At 40.3% G+C, this 20,507-nt stretch overlaps 1 protein-coding gene across 3 annotated transcripts in view; it reads right to left on the bottom strand.

Moving 5' to 3' along the window:
* Positions 1-20,507, bottom strand: part of unc5cb (unc-5 netrin receptor Cb) — a 124,838-nt gene that overhangs the window by 35,867 nt on the left and 68,464 nt on the right. For all 3 annotated transcript variants that reach the window (XM_026173823.2, XM_026173824.2, XM_026173825.2), the window contains exons 3-4: positions 15,311-15,454; positions 9,008-9,111 (exon numbers count right to left, since the gene is read on the bottom strand). In XM_026173823.2, the coding sequence (XP_026029608.1) occupies positions 9,008-9,111; positions 15,311-15,454 (248 nt within the window). The remainder of the gene's footprint in view (positions 1-9,007; positions 9,112-15,310; positions 15,455-20,507) is intronic.

Raw genomic sequence — 20,507 nt, 5'->3', positions numbered from 1 at the left:
AGTAATGTTAGTATGGGTTTATGCTTTTCTGCAGTTTTACTCATGAAAAGCTTTAATAAAGTCAAGAAAAGTTACACCTTGTTTTATATTGGAAAGGTTCATGAGCTTTGAAGATGGAGTCTCATCACAAGGAGGGACTGAAGGGTGTACTCCCCTCAGATAGGCTACAGCCCCTAATTTTGATAGAGTAAGATAAGCAGCTAAAGAATAATGAGTGGAATTTGATGTGATAAAACAGACAGCAGTATTCTTCACAGAATCGGTGAGAATCTACTCAACACGTGAAGTCTCCACTAAAGATGCAGTTCTCCAGGAAGGAACATACCTGATGTTTAATTTCTGCTTTTGTACATCCATCCATCCATCCAACCACCCACTTATCCATCCATCATTGAAACATCTATCCATCCATCCACTCATCCATGCATCCAACATAATTTGTTTTTTTAGCACGACCACTTGGGGTCAGCAGACATGAGCGCTAAACAAGACTGACATATTGAGATCTCATGGAGTTCATAAGGTAAACCTTTACAGTGTTTTATAGCTGCTAAATGCATTGATATGTTGCGTTATTTTATTTTACATGTAACTCCACGACCTTAGCCTGAATGTCTAAAATCAAAACTTAATAAATGGAGCTGTAGCCCCTCGGTGCACCATTAGTTTTGCTCTCAGTGAGGCATAGCTCTATTTTGAATGACTACCCAGGTGGCCTACGTCCTTTAAACCACCCAGCTTTCAAATAAGAGTGCAGCTTCGGTGCGCCTCCACTGTCACTTCTTCTCCCACTAGCAAACATTACTGGCTGAAGACCTGGTTATAGCAGCAATGTAGGAGTAGCCACTGAGTGTGATGTTTCTGCCTGGGTGTGCCAGCAAAACACTAATTAGCCCAATAGACAGAACACACTGTATACAATCCTCTCACTTGTTAAGAACCACTGCAAAGCAAAACCATTCATTACTCATCGCTGTTGTGTCAGAAATAGAGTGTACAGAAGAGTGTGGGGGTGGAAAGGGGTGTGAAAATAAAGAACGGGGAGAGAAAAAAAATATTCCACAGCAAAGTGCAAGACTTCTACGGAGAAGTCATTATGAGCTCTTCTGCTTTTCCACATGCACTATAACTATCTATCAGATGTAATTTATTCATTTCCCTTTTTTCACAGTATATATCCGCTCCAGGCTTGAATGACACACCTGGAGAATGAGCCACTAAAGGTTATAAACTGATTATTCAATCATTCACTTACAGACAACAAGCCATATGCTCTGCATCTGCCTGCATGACAAGTATGGAAATGTGAGCTGTATAAATATTAACAAGCCCAAATGCTCAAACGTGTGATATCTTGAGATGTGATGGGAAAAATGTTAGTGTGAGCGTTAATGCCGGTATTGCTTGTTGTAGCCGAACCAGTATATTTGTCTGTGAGGGTGTTTGTGGAGGAGCTGGAATGGGACAGGTTAGGGAGGAGGAGGAGAGAGGGCAAATTTAGATAACAGTAGTGGAGTTGGAGCGGTTACTACTGTAGGTGTCCATAGAGGAGATGGATCGCTAAGACTCGAGCCAGGAATAATGACCTCTCCCAGTTCATTTCCACCTTTAGTTCTCCTCTACAGTCTGCTGAGGGAACACAGGCATTTCTTAAACTGGCTCCAAGGATAGCGAGGCACTGCTTACTCTGTTTTCCCCTTTCCCAGTACATTTACCTCATACGTGTGGCAAAACGATACTCTTTTACCAATGTGTGTTTGTTGGGAAACTACCTTAAGAATCCATAGTTTAAAAATGTCTCTATAAATCCTCCTTCTGTCACTAAATGGATGATTAAATTCTGACAGTGATGATGTGATTATGGGATTTCTGCCAATACTTTTTTTTTTTTTTTAATAAATTCACCACATGTGGGTGGATAAGTGCAAGTTGGCTATTGAGAGGCATGGCACACATGTTATTTCATTAGAATTTTTAAATAACAACCTAACACAAACCATTACTGAGGCTCTGGCTTTCCCAGTCAGAGAACTGTTTAATACACTCTCTGCATTCAGTGCTTGGTTTCCCTGAGACTGCCCTGACTTTTAACAAAGCTTAGATGATAACTCCATCAAGGGAGAGGGTTTCTTTGCTGCTCAAGAGGTCAGATCTCACTTGGTATACAGAATGCAACCTTCAGGAATACGAATAAACTGAAACAGCACAAGCCCAGTGCAAACAGCTTAAAAGCGGTAAGGAGGTTTTTGGGTTTTTTTAGGTGATACAGAAATAATTTTCCCACCAAATAAAAACAGTCGCACTATGTTGTATTCTTTGCTTGGGAAAATGTGTGGTTTTAGTTATTCTTTTACTATATGATCTGTAACAAACGTTATTTGTTTGCTAAAAAAGGGCTTGTGAAAAATATGCTTCCAGATGGCCAAAGTTTCAAAATCTTACAAATGGTGAGTGGGACTTTAATACATAATGTTGGTTTGGTTTTGTCTTCCAGAATCAGTTTCTTGCATGCAGATTAAAGTAAACAATGTCTTAAGGGGCGTTCACACAGGAAGCGATTTGATTCGCTCGTCATGTTTTGCTTTTTTGTTTGGTTGTTTGTTTATGGTCAGTTGCTCGCGGACATGGCCATAGCAATTCTCTGATTCATTTGCCATCCAGTCATACCACTTGTAGCCTTTATTCTTACCAGCAGCTGCTTCAGTTGCTCGCAAGTCGAGAAGAGTTTAACTCGGGACTCACCCACTTCATGTTGGCAGTGGTTATTTCACCTGTCATCATAATGTTGCTAAATGTCACTTTCTATGATCTCTGGTAAGAACGTTGCTGCAAATTGCTTCCGGTGGACGAGATGCTGGACTGCTAGGATATCAGCTGACACAAGCACGGTTGGTTACCGAAGAGCACTTATAGACTTTAAAAGTGCATCAGAGAGACACATGGGCACCTGCTAATTATTTCAAGAAAGTAATATCCAAATAGAGTTCCCCCACAAAAACTGGAGCACAGTCCCTTTGGATGAGCTGTTAATACAATTAAGCAATCCACTTAGTGATTCAAATGAGCAACTACTGGCTACAGCTGCTGTGTCAGCATCCACCTGTCACTAAAAGCAGCCACAACTATAATAATGTATAACTAATCTTTAATATAAGTGGGTGAGTTGTAGAATACATTCATGGATGGATGCTGTTCATTTAATTATGGAAGTCTATGGGGTCAGTGATTCTACAAGTTCTTCTGTCTTTACTATACAGATAGATTCCACATGCTGTTGCTTGTTATGAAACTGTACTTTATGATCCACATCATTTTTAGAATTAACTTACTCGGTGACCTCTTATACCGCAAAAAGAGACACAGAAATATTTTCTGATAGAATAAAGTCACTCACAACACCTTTATATTGATCAGAGACCCAAAATACTTCCCTCACTGTAACACAACCACCACACACTGTTACTATAGGGAGCAGGGATTCAATTTTTTTTTCTACAACAGTTTCTTTCCTTTCTCAGCAGAAGTCTGACTTAATATATGCAGGGAAAATCATCTTCAGAATGAAATACATTTGACAAATAAACCTTACCCACCCAACAGTAGAAAGGGCTGTGCGGGCAGCAGACCTCACAAATGCGGGGCTACTAGGATTAATCGCAGTCTTTTCACGGGAAACCTGCAATGATTGACAGGTGAGTGCCTGAAGGGCAATCTTTAGTTGGTTGCCACAGGGATTTAGACTGGCCTTGTGACTCTTTCTTCCCATGGGTTACCTTAATGAAAATGCCCTCCCTGTTCCACTGGGCACTAAAGTGTTTTTCTCTTGACATTCTTGGCACTCTCATAACGCAACTATGCAGCATTTTTACAGCAGTAAAAGCACTCAGCTATTTTCTGACAAGGTGAACATATGGGCAACCGGTCGCAGCATGCCTTCATATCACTAATTAAGTAAAAGTGGGCTAAAAAAAACACTAATCGCTTACATGCTCTATGTGTAAAATGGGGTTGATGATGAAGCTTGATAAGTGCCAGATATAAGAACTATACTGGATTTTATATAATAATGAAGCATTTTGAACATATTTTTAAATTAGCAATGACATCTGTCATGAACTGAAACGGATTGAATTTTGTGTCTCAGCTGTTTTAATTCATCTGCATTAGTTTTCTCCCCTCTCTGGATGAGAAAGTGTGAAGTAAAGATCTTTGTGTTTCCCATCTTTCTTCTTACTAAGCCAATGGACTTAATCATGGCAGCAGGGCCCATACCCTGCAGAGCATCAATGACTCGTTACCCGTGATAACACGGCAGGACCCCGACCGACTGAGGAGATGCCTGAATTAAAATCCTGCTTCCATGGAAATAGGCACAGTGCCTCCCGGTCCTGCGTAACCTCTGAACTCTTGTCTTTGTCTCAGGACTGTGACAAGCGCTCCGAAATGGAGACGGAGGGAATGGGCGAAGAAAAGAAACAATTCTTTTTGCTGTCGAGTTTATAAGGCTGCCACATATTAAGTATAAAAAGAGGCCGCTGCTGCTTGTCGAGAGGTCCTTTAGATGTGGATGAAAGAGCCTCCTGAGGGTTTTCAAAGGGAAGGATCTGCATTGAGCTGGTGAGAAGCTCTCAGTTCCCATCTTTACCTTTATTACTATAACTACGGATAGCACTCAGCCACTAAGCTGATATAACAGTGAAACAGTGCACAGAGCCTTTGTGCCAAATCACTCCGATTCTACTGTTCCTAGAATAGCCTCAACAGTTAGATTTTCCTTCTGCTCTTCATTAAGTACATATCAAATATTCATGGCTATGGAAAGGTGTAACAATGACTTTAAGGGAGCCTGTTGAGTGTCTAATTTATTCAGACCATACAAGACATTCAGATGACTTAATCCCTGTGCTATTCCAGAAACCCAACTCGCTGTATTTCAGCTCTCAAAGGCCAAAGTTCCATTGGTAATGGTCACAGGGAGAGCCAAGATAAATGCCTGCTGCTTGTTTTCTTTGTGTGTGCAAAACTGCGTGTGTGTGTGTGTGTGTGTGTGTGTGTGTGTGTGTGTGTGTGTGTGTGTGTGTGTGTGTTCCACAACTAATTGTGCTTCAGTAAAAATAAGTTAAGTAAACATGAAAATGGCTTAGATTGAACTTCAAGTACCAAAACCTCTGAGATGTTTCATGTGTTTTTTTATGAAAACTTGCTGCATCATCACAGAAGCAATCCAAGCTATTCAGCATAATGTTTAGTTTTCAGGGCAACAGCCCACGCAGAAAGCCAAGAAAAACTCAAAACCACTTAAAAAGAATCACAGGATGTCATTACTATGGTAAACCATCATGACAGCTTATAATGTAAATCATCTGAAAAAGTGGGAAGACAAAGACGAACCAGGAGATAGATAATAGCTCGCATCAAACAGTGCAGTTCTTTGTAATCTGAGATCAAAACTAATTAGGATTGACTTACTTTGATTCTGCAAAATGTGGGCTTCTTTCTTCTTTGAATGTGCAAGTATGTATTTGGTTGGGAGGACGCTGAAATACTTTGGTAACTAACCGTTTCAAACAGCTGAAACGCTTTTGGCATTATAGCTGATCTCGACAGAACGCCTTTTTGAAAGCTTAACTAAAACTATTCACCTTGAAGTAACACAAACTATCAGTGCTTTCAGTTCTAATGACAGCTCAGAATCTTTTCTAAAGCGAAACAACAGAGCAATATGTTACTACCTGTGGAACAATGTTTTTAGACACCAGTCAACAGTAGCAATAGACAAGGTTATTACAGTTAAGTAAAAGTTAACCGGTAAAAAAACTACACACAGAAAATAACAAAATCTAGCAAGAACAATATTATGCACTTAAGATAATAATATACTACATTGACAAAGTTACTGTTTTATCTACACATTAAACATAGAGAAGCTGCTGGGTCATCGAAACCCATGTCACAGTTTTTGTGCTGATGTTAATGCAAGAGGAGGTTTGGAGCAGTTATTGAGTCAGCAGACTGTTGGTGAATCACGCATTATGTTCCTCAACACTCGGCAATCCTGCTCTGTAACTTTAAATGGTCTTCCATCTTGTGACTGTGGTTCCTAAATGCTTCCACTTCCACTAGCTAGGTAAGACATTTCCAAACCTGACCTGTTGCAATGGTAGCATCCCATAACAGCAAAATCTTCAGTGACCTCTTTATAGAATGACCCATTATTTTTTAAAAGGAAGACTGCTTACCTAGTTACTTGATTTTACACACCTGTGGTAATGGGACTGAAAACACCCCAATCTGTAGACCAGTGCTTGTTTGTATATTGTATATGTATGTCCCACTTTGTTAGTTTTAGTCTGTTAACACAACCAGCTTTGGGTGGCTTTACTTCATCTTATGTGAAACTGGGGTGTCTACGTGAGTGTGATCTAAGTGTTTATCCTGTAATGCCTCCTGTGTGTGTCTTAAATTTCCCTCTGAAATAAATCCATCTATGCTCTTTCTCTACTCTTTTTGGAGGCTGTGGCTTATCCCAGTAGTCATTGGATGAAGGAAACTAGCAGAAACTAACACTGAAAAAAATAAGTAGATAAACTAAAGCCGAACACTTTTGAGCAGTCAAAACTGAAACATGCAAATATTTAAAATGAAACCAAACTGTAAAAGAAAAACTGCTAAATAAAACAAATATGCAGAGCCATGTATACAGAAGAAACTGAAAGTAGATTAAAAACTATTTAAAAATCAAGACAATAAGAAGATGATAAGTGTATTTTGTAATACATAATGAATGAAATGCTAGATTTTCTTTAATATATATATATATATATACTCAACTGAAAAGAGGAAGCACAGAATTCAGATTCTTCCTTGTCATTTATTAGTGGTGAATCTATTTTGCAGTCCATGTGAATTAATTTTGGCTGGTGAGCCAGGAATCACACCGGTAATTACATGGAACGGACGAACAGTCTTTTGGCAGCAAGTTCTCTGTATGCAGGCAAATTAATGTCCTTGCTGGTACACTGTCATGGGAACATGTCAGTGGAAGTTAAAACATATGACAATGCAGTACATGGACAGTCAGCAGATGTGCATGCCTTACTTGTACTTTTTTATGACAGAGAAGCCACACGGCACATGATTTTAAAAAAAAAAAGTGCTGTGAGAGTATGGGGTTTTTATGGCTCCGCCACAGCTCTGCCATCCTGCCAGCCTCTTGCTCTCTGGGCAAAGGCCTGCAAAGGAACCACAGAGTGAGCTGACAGCTCATTGGAGGCCTGACAACAACTCAGTGGATCCAATCCCCGACAAACCTTAACAGCTCTCCTCCTTCTGCCTTCATCCTCTCTATATTTTTTTGTGTCTTGAGCCGGTGAAATATGACAGATCTTTCTCTCAACAGCGGCTGCTACATATTTCTCCAGATTCATATGTAACCACAGACTTAGCCCATCTGCTTTTTCCAAGGTTTTTTCTCTGGCAAGCTTATGTGAGAAGAGGCCTGACAAACACAGATGAAAAAGCAGCATTCGGTTTTGTCCTTTTTCCCTCCGAGGCAGCTGAGTTTGAGTTCAGAAGAAAAGGGTGGGGGAACTATCTAGTAAAATGGGACTGTTGTCTTTTTTAGCAGCCATGAGGTAAGAGGGACTAGTTAAAAGAGCTGGAAGTGTGCCTCTGTACACACACTGAAAAGTCAGGTAGATCATGGAAAGAAAAGTAAATAGAAAGCAATTACTGACTTTAGTCTGAATACAAGTGAAGGGAAATCTGAAAAGACTATAATGTTTTTAAAAGAGGTCAATTACTACAATAGCTAAACATCGTATGAGTGCTCTGTTTTCTCAATTGATGGTATCTACACTAAAACAACAGCGGCTCCTTTACTCCAGGCGAACAGAATCTCCTGTTTACTCTTCACTGTACATCTGGATTGCCACAGCAATTCAGAAGGATGTGGTATGATTGTAATCAAGCTAGGTCTTTGATCGCTACACTGAGCTAATCCAGGGCTTACAGTAACCTCAGACAGGCTGTAGAAATCACCATTACTATACAGCTGTTACAGGAAAACTATCTGACTAAAGCCTGGCTTGTATGAGGAGAGTCTGCGGAGTGCTACTCCTAAACTTTTGTCCATTGAGCTTGTCAGCACTTTCAGCAGGGATAAATGCTGTGCAGTTCCACTCACTTAACTCAGCTTTTCCAGGTCATTCATAAGCTTTTACAGAGTTCAGTCCCTACAACTCACAACTGAAAAAAAACCACCTCCCGACCAAACCATCAAACCACACTTTCATCCTGTATCTATGGTCCTGCAATCTCAACTGAGCCTTTTCAAATACAGTCCTAATAGGGTTCTACTGTCGGGCAGGGAGAAAGAACGGCAGGGAGGAGATACTGGCCAAGCTAAGGTAGCAAAGTCACACAACTGAATGTATTTTTTTTTTTATCCCTCGGCAGATAATTACAATTTTCTCTCCTCCAAATTGCAGTGACAGGCCGATGTTCAGGAAATACCCAAAGAACTTTAATAACCCGGGCAGTGGTGAAAAATGTCCTTATCTGCGCAGTGTGGCGTGTCAGATTTATTCAGTGTTATTTTATTTGAAACCTCTGAAATAGGCAAGTTTAAAACTGAGGCAAATTCTGTAATCAACACACAGTTTCTACCTGAATTATTTAGAGAATAGAAGAACAGAATCAGTGACTGACACTACCAAAATTACAATATATGCTAAAAAATGCATGAGCTCACTATGCAGTACAATATTGTAGGTGATATTTTAACATTTTATATACTTAAAAAATAATGCCAAGAATAATGATGGCATATCTCCAAAAACCCATCCCAAAAGTCAGTGAAAATTACCTCTTTTTAAAGAAGTCAGTTGGGTGGATTTGAGGTGAGAGCATTTTGCCTTCATTTCCCTGAAAAGTACTTACCTGTTCAAACATATTATCCTAACAACAAACGTGCACTGGCTTCATGAAACACCCTTTTGGACCTTACCTCAGCAGCTGGGATGCCTTCGGGTGGGCGACATTGAAGTAACACTTCCTGTTCAAGTGACACTTCTTTTCCAAGAGGTTCCTGGTCAAATGTCTTTCTCAAGTCTGAAAAAACACATAAAAGACATTGTGTATTAGTGCTAAATGAAAGTGTATCATACTGGAAGATCGACAGTATATCCTGAAATATGTTTAAGATTAAACACAAAGCCGACCAGTGTTAATGTCACAAACTATAAAAACAATTAAAAGAAAAGAAAGGTTAAGTTGTCAATAAGACCTGCCTATGTAAAAGCAGTATATATAAAACAGACTATAGGTGAGTGTTATGTCTCCAAGCTCATCTTCAACACACACACACACACACACACACACACACAGATTGCTTGAAATAGATGGATGGAAAATATGGAGAAGGGGCTCACTTGCGCTCCATCAGAAAACCAACATTTTCTTGGCGTGAGAGCCCTTATGGATTAGTGCAGGGAAGGTATAGTGGAGCTGACAGGCTAGGATTACTGAAGGTGTCATGCTACACTGGAACCTGAAGCCCATTAGACATATATCATGCTGCACAGACTGAGACAGTAGCAGTGGGCATCAACTGACGAGAAGGGGCGAGGAGAGGAGAGGAGGTACAGTAGTACTTAGCAACGTTAGAGGCACTGAAGCATCATGTCTACAATCAATCCTCCAAACCCCAGTGATACCATTTTCACAAGCATTGCAAAATTCTCGTCATACACACTTTCATTGACACATTCGGTTTGGGGGTGAATAACTTCATTCAGCAAAGCACAAAAACATATTTTATTCCAGACAACAATTCTACATAACTTTGTTCCCTTTCCTGAGGAGACAAATGTACAAAATGTGGCACCTATACTGTATGTGGATGAGGAAACGCGCACAGTCAAGAATGACTGAAGGGTAAAACAAACCAAAAGGCTCTATCACCAGCTGTCTCTTTCTTTGTGTGCGTCTGTGCATCCGTGTGTGTGTGTGTGTGTGTGTGTGTGTGTGTGTGTGTGTGTGTGTGTGTGTGTGTGTGTGTGTGTGTGAGTGAGAGAGAGAGAGAGAGTGTGAGTGTTTGTGTGCATGCGTGCGTGCCATCACAGCAAACTGCAGCAAGAAGTACCACAAAGGTGGCCTTGAGTAGTTGGTAGATATTTATACATCTGTCAGTCAATCGGAAATATGACAACTTACCAATGTCGAGAATGCAAGCTTTATAATCTAACAGATGTCACTGGTTATTCTACCAAAAATGCATTTTGAAATGTAATGTAATGTAATGTATTGTAATGTATGTTAATTTTTCATCAAAATATTGAAAAATAATGTCATCTACTGTATTTTATTTTACCAGGAAGTCTAACTGAGATGAGCTGCTCAGAGGAGAGACTTGGACATGATTGCACCCATTAGAGCTCTTTTCTCTAGAAAAACAACCACATGCCACATGTTACTTACTACATTTAATTCGTTTTACATTGTGCTTCAAAAAAAACAAAAAACCCAGTTATAAAACTGTATTTTGCATTACACCAACTTCCTGTAGCTTTTGATGTTGGCAGCACTGAACTATACAAGCTATAGAATGAAGGCTGACCTGAAGATCCTATTTTTGATAAGCCAACATGGGCTCTTAATTAACATTAAAAAAAGTTCACCCATCCCTTCTCTATTTTTTTAAATGCTTAACCAACCAGAGTTGTGACAGTGGGGACAGAGAAGCGGGGCAGAGACAGAAGAGGTTGCCTGTCCATCACACAGCTAACAAACACACAGAGATTTGCATGATGACATCCACCCTTATGGCCAATTTAGAAAGTCCGGCTAACCTAACCTGCATGTCATTGGACTGTTGAAGCCGAAGTACCTGAAGGAACCCTAAAAGCAGAGGGACCACATGGAAAGTCCACAGCAAGCAGATATATTAGTTTCTTCTTCAACCCACACCTAACTGTGTCCATGAAAACAAATCCTGCAGTGACCTTCATTCAGGGACTCGATCTTTTAAAAGGATACAGCTGTTCTTCTTCAGAGAACGCTGCTAATACAGAAATGTACAGCTACTGACATTATGTACCAACATAAGGCACAGATTTATTATATTTTATAGTCCTAGAATAGCACATGGACTTTAGATGTGGGCATACAGTCTGAAGTGACACAGATCGTATGGCAGGATTTGCACTTGAAAAGTCAAAGCAAACTGCGTGTAAATCTCTAAAGACTCTCAAGACTCTTAGGCACAGTGTGTAACAGGATACACTTTCCTTATCTATCATAGTAAAGAAATGCTTTTCAGTGTCTGGGGAGATGGTGTATGAATGGATACAGAATGAAAAGAGCATTACCACCTGTAATAAAACGAGAGATCTCCAAAGACTGATCACAACAGATTTTTTTTTTTTTGTTTCTTCATTTGCTTTCATTTCATTCAATAGCTATTAGGTTTAGAGACATTATTTTAAAATAGACATGTTTCACTGTTTAGAATGAACTGGTCTGCATCCCCGAAGGGAAGAAGACAGATCATGTTCCTATTACAGAATACATGATGATGCAGCACCTGGAAACACTAAAGAATACCTATAGTCATTTTACGGTTCATTTTTTATTTGGAAAAATGATCCTTAAAATAACAAATTCATGAGGTATCCTTGTTCCAGTTCAATCCGTGAGTACCCGTGTCTTCAGGGGAATATGTTATAATTCAGCACATTTCAATGTATTGTAATGGCTGAAAGGGTGACTGCTGAATTGAAAGTAATTTCCGTAAAAGTCTGGTATGAAATTAAAAGAAAGAATGACTGCAGGGGTATATTCTTTGACAGAGGTTTTTCCAATTCAATCCAAGGACACACAAGCTGTTTGGTTTCCTTAAGATAAAGTGGGCAGGAGGAAAGGAAAGGAGATACATCAGAACTATTCTATAGCGATGGATGCTACCTTAACGATAAAATAATTAGAAGTCACGGTATGACAGGTACACACTGATAACTTTATGATTTATAAAATTTGCACTACAGTCAAATCTAACAAATTAAATTATCTGTCCAGGTACTCTGGCTTCCCCCACAGTCCAAAAACATGCATGTGTCAGGTTAACTAACAGCTGGCCATAGGTGTGAATGTGAGCGTGAATGGTTTCTGTCTAAGCTCTGCATTGGACGGGCGACCTGTCCGAGGTGTTTTGGCACCCCCGCCCCTGATCCTGAATAAAGTGAAAACACCCAAAAAAGAGAAAATATCTATTGAGCAACAGTTTCTGAAATACCAGACTTGCTGATGCCAGGTGTCAGAGGAGAATGGCTAGACTGCTTTATGTTGAAAGGAACGGAAAAGTAACTCAAATAACCGTTTGACATGTCAAACCTTGAAGCAGATGGGCTAAAGCAGCCACGCGAGGCGCCACTGCTATCAGCTAAGAATAGGAAACTGCAGCTAAAGCTCGCATGGGCTCAGAAGATTGGAAAAATGCTGCCTGGTCTGACAAGTCTTGATTTCTGCTGTGACATTCAGATGGTAGGGTCAGAATTTTGCATAAACAAAACTCAAATCATCTCCAGCTGGTTTCATGAATATGACAGTAAGTTCACTGTATACAAAGAACTCCCATGGCCACAACATCTCATCTCACATCATGTACATGCAGGCGATGAATGGGCTACAAATGTGTCAATATGGACCAAAATCTCTCACGAATGTTTCCAGCACCTTGTTGAATCTGTGCCATGAAGAACTGAGGCAGTTCTGAATGCAAAAAAAAAGTCCAACCTGCTATTAGCAAATTGTTCCTAATGAAGTGGCCGGTGGGTTCCTATTACATATTTTATTCTCTTTTTGTTTGGAACAAAACCCAATTCTTTTTCTTCCTTTCATTTCATAGCTCTTCTTAGTTAAATTATGCATTTACTATTCAGAGCATAAATTCGCTTAACAGGCAACACTGTTACTATCAGTGGCAAAGGCCAGTGTTTGTGTGTTTATGTGGAATATTCACACTTTTAGTCCTCAGCCTTCTTATTCAACTAAAAATTGAACACCCGCTGCTTTTGTAGTTCACTAATCAAAATGTACCTGTGATGAAACAGTAAGTAGCATACGAGCGATTATTTTGCAATATAGATTTTTATTGGATGTCGGTTTAAATTACACCTCCCTGCTGGAGTCTCTCCTTTCCTCACTTCTCGTAACCCTGAGCGGTACTGCGGCATAGAGGGTGTGGGAGCAGCTGAATAGACATTCCTGCGGGAGACACACCATTCTCCCCTCAGCAAGCAAACACTTCCAGCCTCGCAGGCCCACAGAAAGATACACATATGACAACCATTACCTTAAGTGGCTACTTGTCAGGCAAAATTACACCAGCACTGCGGACTTCAGAAATTATTACTTTTCTTGCTTAGTAAATCATTAGCTACTGGTGCAATCCGATATCAGGAGGCCTACTCTGAGAGTTTTAATCCCGAGGAAAGTCACATGCAATGCTGCTTTGGTTTTACCTGCTCCAAAAGTCCACAAACAGACAAGAAAATCAATTTGCTCTCTCTGTGTATGATTCCCCTCCGCCAGTCCTGAAAGCCATTTCTTCTGATTTGATTAATTTATTTAATTTGCTTCTGTGAAAATACTTTCATTACCCCTCGGTGGCAAGCAATAACTGCACCCCAAAAATAGAGGCCAATTAAAACGGTTCTGTGGAGGTCACATGAAGGGAAGGACACACAAGAAATGCACACGTTCTCTCTTCCTCTGACAGGCTCTCACAATAATTTCAGCCGAACTTCCAGCAAGTCTGAAAGCTCCTTCTTCAACACGGCAGCCTCTTAACTCATCTGCGCTAGATGTGACTCACCGTCTGATTAAACAGTATATGTTTAGATGATGGGAGAGGAGAGGAAAACAACCCCAGTTTCCATTAGCCTAACGGGATAGAGTCTGGCTCTGACAAGAAGCCTGCCTGGAGAGAAAGCCCAGTAGAGGAGCTAATCCATTCAGCAGAAGCTAATGGGAGGGGAAGAGGGGTCCATTGTGATTTGAGGGATAGGTTAGTGCTGGCAGGCTGCTCATCACGGGTGATTATAGGAGGTGGAGCAGCGGGAGTGGACTCAGTGGGAGACTGAGAGGCGTGATTCGGATTCACCAGGCTAGTATAATAGAAGCAGTAATAGGAAGAGATACTGGTGTTGGAAATAAAGGGGAATGCACTAAATTCAGAGACAAACTGTGCAGAATATGGAGCAAATACAGAGTTAGTAATACAAAGAAGTGGAGATGATCGAATAAAAATAGGGAGAGACAGCTCCATCACTGCTAAGTTGCTTTTAATTGAGCGGTTCAGGTGAAATCCTGGATATTGACTTTGCGAGGTGCTTTCTGATGCACTGTATAGCAAAGATGAAATCATTCTGACAGTTCCCCACCAAACATCAACAGCTCAAGTCATATCCTTATCCAGTTTTGACAATATATTTGACATAAACTACAATACACTCTCCAAGTGTGTATTGCAGGGTTTTTTTCCCCCAGTTTGCCACAAGTCTAAAGAGAAACAGTGAAGATGGGAAAGATGCATCAGTCACGGTGCCTTGAAACTACTTGACAGGAGGTGGAAGTGCAATGATCTAGCCGATACTATAATAGGATTTCCTTCAGGTGGAATTTTGACAAAAACGTGTAAGTAGTTGTGTCACGTAATAGCTGTGTTGCAAAAATGTTGCCTTGATGTCACAGTCAGACTTAAGCAGCTCTTGCTTTCTGCATCATGTCTTCTGGGGTTTCATTACCCTTTTTTTCTGATTTTCTTTGCCACATCCTTTGGGGAAAACTGTTAAAAAATGAGCCCAAACTTTAGATCCAGTACAGAATGTTTCTCATTATTTAGAAACAATTGCGTGGTGCTTTTTCAGCAGGACGACAAACCGAGAACAAAGGAGGACCATACACAAATGAAGTCATAAACATGCACCACAGCTCTCCTAGTGCACAGACGCCACTTCAGCTCTTTTTCTCCCCCTCTGTGCTTCTTCTTCAGGTCTGTGCTGCCCGCAAGGAAACCACTGTACTGGCTTTTTACCAACTCAAGTTCAAAGGGACGCTTGAATCTCATGTTAGCAAAACCTCCTTTTCACTGCTACTATCTCCAGAATCTGTGAAGATACACAAGTCCATCGCTGAGATGCGTTTTCTTGGCAACCGAGAGGTTTTGTTTGGAGAGAAATACAAAGATGAGAGAGATGATAAGTGAATAATGGCCTGAAGAGAGGGATGAAAGGAGGGGGAGTATACTCACAGGCGATGCGGACATGAGCTTTGCGGCTCTTGGTGGTCCCAGCGGAGCTCCAGGCCACACACTGACACCAGAAGTCCTCTGGCCCAAACAATTCCTCCACTTGCTGCCGAGTGATCTCTATGCTGGCCTCCCTCACGACCAAACCTGGGAAAAAGAACATAAAGGATTTTTTTTTAAATCACGGAGACGTGAAACAGTAAAGAGAACAAAAAACAAAGAATTGACCGTGCAGGAAAATGACATTAATTTGAACACCAGAAAATATAAACAGATGGACAGCTGAAATGGTTAAAATAATGTGACATCATACACACCAAACTCAAACAACACATATTTGTGTCAGTCTGTCCTGATTCTAGAGCCAGAGCACTGAGCTGCTTGGGTCTGGGCCTTGTGGGGGAGGATTCTCAGCGTCATGGCTAACACAATCCTGTTTGCTAACTCCTCTGATTACTGCTCATCTGGGTGCCAGGGCCCAAACAAACAAATCATCCCCAAAACAAATGCCTCTACCCACAGCTGCCCCTCTAGAGCAGATTATGCTGCTACCATAGCGTGTGCACATCTCTGCATGTCTGTAAATGCCTATTTGTTGGAGCATTTGAGTTATGTACATGCAACCTAGGAACAGTCTATGCATGCGTTATGTGACACACCGACGTTTATTGAAGTACAGTGCTTATTTCATTTCTCAATCCATAATATTTTTTCTGACAGGATGGGACATTTAAGAGGACAATGATGCATTCAAAAAGGCTAGGTTGAGAAAAAAATGCATTTGCAACAGACTGCGTTTTGCAGACATCATGAGAATCTCAACAAGTATCCGAACTAAACCGAGAGCACGCTTGTAACTAATAGAAGTAAAGTATTCCATATGTATGGAGATGGTCCCTATAACTGCATTTGGATGCTGCTGGGCACTGGAACATCTCGCATTTTGCATGGATCCACATCCAGCAGTCCTGCAACATTTGTGCAGATTTTTTAAAAAGAACTTTCACGCTGTGAATATCCCATGCCACCTCATCCCAACAGTGCTGCCCCATTAGGCTTAGATAAGGGGTTTGTGTATCCTACTGGAAAGAAATTAAGCTGATGTCATTTTCCTGGAACTCTCATGCTCATGTACCTGGTCAGCAATGATGTGAAAGTGGGACTATCAAATCGCTGCCAGTTGTTCTTGAATCGCCTTTTTGTATGCATTCCCCGCACCATTACACCATCAGCAGCTGCCTGTGCCATCAGCACCATGTTGTTTGTATACCAAATTCAGGCCCTGACATCAGTTCCAAAACACTGCCTGTCATTTGCTTCCCCCCCAGTCATTAGTCATCGAGTTTTAGTGCCTTGCCCTGTAGAAAGGTTTGTTGTTAGCTGAGACGATGACTAACTGTTTGTTGAATTGGTAACAAATCTATTTTAACTCAGCACTTAAAGAGTGGTGCAAACTTTTTTTCTATTTTTTTCTGCAAAAATGTTCAAATCTTTGGGTCATTTTAATCCTATTGTTGAACATTAGGTTGTCTGCAACAACCCCCTATCATTGTCTGTTAATTCAAAAAGAATAGTGTGGCTGGGGTCTCTTGACAGGGCACAAATTAAAAGGGCTGTACAGAGTGCACGCTAATTTAAACAGTGGGCTGTGGTGGAATTAACGATTAATGCCTGTGTTGACAAAAGACTACAACTGTAAGGGAGTTTTTTTCTTCTTCAAAGTTAGAGTTACTGTATTAAATGAATAAATTACCTATTTGCAACTTTAAGGGTAGGTATTGATAGGTACCAGTTTTGAATTTTGCACTTTTTGTTTTTCTACTGTACCATTCTCCAAGTCATAGCTGTCAAAATCATTTTACATCTTGGGTCGTACCAGTGAAGCTGCCCTTTCTTTCAATGTAAAGAAGTTTAACAACATCCCGAATGAATCTCTGAGGTATCTTATTATAAGATAAAGAAGAGCAATTTCAACAGTACGTCTCAGGTTTCATACAAGATGAAGAAATGCTGCTCAAGTAAATGAAAAATCTGTCAGCACGACTCTTTGGACTTAAATTGTGAGAATTAATGTACAAAATAACTGAATATTTTCTGGTATCTCATTGCTCAGAGTGTTTTGTAATAATAAAACAGACCTTTTTTTTTTTTTAAACCAAAGACCCATATAAAAAAATAAATAAGTATTTCTATAGCAGATGGTGAAAAAAATGTTCCTGTCATGTCACTGTTTATCTCTATTACTTTGGTGCAGTGCGAATGGCCAGTGGGGGAGGTCTTATGAAAACAGTAAAAAATGTATGCCCTCCTTCACTTTTTCCACAGCCTGACTGGGCCGATTCTGGCCCATGGGCATTATGTTCGACACCCCTGCTCTAGATAATCAAGTTTGGAAATTTCCACAAAAAAAATAAAAAATAAATCACAAAGCAACAAAGCTTACAGTGTTTGGGCTAAGCCAATAAAGCAGAAAATATCATTATGTAGGTCTTACTGTATGTGTGCCTTATAGCAACCGCTGACAGTAGTACTGACCATTCTGTCAAATCATCATTGCTTTGTATTAGATGCAACTGTGTTGTGTTGACAGATCTCCAAAAACAGCTCTGTGGCATCTAAATCCAACATCAGCCAGAGCTCTAAACTGTATATCTGGGTGTTTCTAACTTAGCCATTATGCTAAAAATATCTTTTTAACTAAGCTTACCTAAGAGACACCATGTGCTGTCAATGTGGCATCGCTATTATGTACAGTCTCAAAACTGTGTCATAGATCATTGACTCATCTGTGCCGCAATGTGCATTTAATCAGTAATCTAATCTCTGACTGACATCCAGCTCTTTGCAGCGTGAATCACTGCCAACTGATTCAGATGATAAGCTAATTTGCAACAATTTGTTAATTTAGTTTGTGATGTGAAAACCGGAGAAGAAAAGAAAGAAGTAATCTGAATCAAGGCTCCTGGCTCAAATCAAACGTTGTGCCGGCTCAGTGTTACTTTAGTTTTACATATGTGCAGTCATCTCTGCCACTCATGTTAATGTAACAGCAGACTTTCTATCACTAATTATTATGTGAGAGATTATTGCCTGATAACTGCCTGAGACAGCATCTCAGGAGTGAATACTAATCCTGCTCTGCTGGTATGCCCATTAAAAACCATTATCTCTGTGTAAATCCTGAACCTTTTTCCTTAGATTATTAGAGCACAGCTCTGATTGGTTTACATGGTAGCTGTGTGACATTCTGGTTGAATGGAAAATGCAAAAGAAATTGGATGGTTAAAAAACGAACATGCCAATTTATTTCAGGTTCAGTGAATTCACACAGCCTCCTTGTTCTGGCACAGAGCAAGCATAGTGACATCCCACACACTAGCTTACCTCTCATGTAAAATTTACACAGTGTGCCAGCAGGCAGGGGTACAGCCACGTCTATTGTGTCACCGTTTGCTTCGGCGTGTATGGCTTTCAACACATATGTGCGAGTGCCAAAGAGTGCTCCTCTGGTCGTCGCTACTTGATGCCAGTATGCTCGCCTGAGAGGATGTTTTGTTAGTTTGAGAATGTGATGATGGATGTGCTTTTGTGGGAGCATCACATCCAGTCTAGCAGAGGGAAAATCAATAGTGGAAACAGTAAGTAGATTCTCATAATTCTCAGAAGGTCTAAAACGTGCGCAAGAATCAGTCATTTGTTTTTTTTCTGTCAGCGCTGCAGACATAAAGGGCTCTACAGTGATCAATTATCCGCCTGATGTTGTTAGCATACTCTATACCATTAGAGAATCGAAAATGATGACGATGCCTGCAGTGGTTATCAGTCTCCTTTAAGAGTCATTCATGACTTCACGGGGATTACTAAACCTGGATTAAACTCTTCCTTTCCTGTGTTGCACTTCAAACACATCTGAAGAATCACCCTGATGGAAAAATCAGAGCTCTGAAACGAGCCCGCTGACCTCATCCAGTGACTTCATGTGTGCTCAGCTAGAATTTCTAAGTGTGCTTTATATCAATACAATGATAACAAAATAAAACCGGCCATTCAATTTAAAATCAAGGTGTGTAAACTGTGTCAGGGCCAGTGAGGCGGGGCTACTATCTTCCTAAGCCATTAATAACTGGCTAAATTAGGGGCTTCATTTTGAGAGGATTCATTATTTATGTGGTTTTTAACATGAGCTAGCCTAGCAGCCTATTGTTAGCACCAGGAAACATTATTGATCAAACCAGTCAAGCAAAAACAGGCGCCATTGGTCACTGAAGGAGAGATGGAGGAGGTGGGAGGCATAAGTGCCCTGATATTCTTGTGAGATGAAGAGTGCATCTGTTAGATCTTTTAACGTATATCTCAGAGAAAGTGACAGGCTGTCTCCGGTGTACGTTACACTACCTGCACCTACATATAATTAATTTGCTACTCATTTGCACAGATCAATGCACTCTCCACTCACAGAGACTATGAAGTGCCTTTAAAAATGCTACAATGTTTTTGGGCCACGTTAAGCACCTACAAAATCTTCAAAAAGGTTTTGCATTCAATACCCAGTTATTTTGCTTGGGTGTTGTATCTGTCCAGGCTTACTTGCATGTCCTTTCTAGTTCTTTTTATACCCAACAAACAAAATTAAGTCCTATAGAAGCAGTAAAGGTGCACTTACTTTGTCACAGGACTGCACAAAATGCTCTGTTCTGTAAAAATGTTCTTTTCACATGATTGTAGATGCGCACATGAGCCAATTTCCTTTGACCTCATATTCAAGGTGGGTAGATTACAATCTAGTATTGCATTTATTCAACCATTTCCTAGTTGACATCCCTCGTTTGATCATTTTACACAATACCACAGGAAAGTTTTAACATAATCAGCAGAACATCACTCAGATATATTTATTGAAGCCATAATGTGCAATGATATTTTAGTAATGCAAGCTGGGTAGCTAATGCCTTGTTCTTACCTTTAAAATTATGAATGTTTTCTCAGTGGCTTTGGTTCTAAATGACCTGCCTTTCTTTGTGAAACACCTGCACATAAAGTGAAGCTCACAGTGATAAAAACATTTCAGACAGTACTTTTTAATTCGCTTCTTCTAATGCACCTTTATCTACCAGATTGTCAGAAGAGTCTGTCGTCACATACGGCCGACAACTGAATAACCAATCACAGCAAAGCAGCCCTCCTGCTGATCCAATCTAGC

This window comes from Astatotilapia calliptera, chromosome 7 (genome assembly GCF_964374335.1).
Source record: "Astatotilapia calliptera chromosome 7, fAstCal68.1, whole genome shotgun sequence".
In the NCBI taxonomy this organism is placed as follows: Eukaryota; Metazoa; Chordata; class Actinopteri; order Cichliformes; family Cichlidae; genus Astatotilapia; species Astatotilapia calliptera.
The sequence above is the reverse complement of the archived record's forward strand: the minus strand, read 5'-3'. Positions and strand labels throughout refer to the sequence as shown.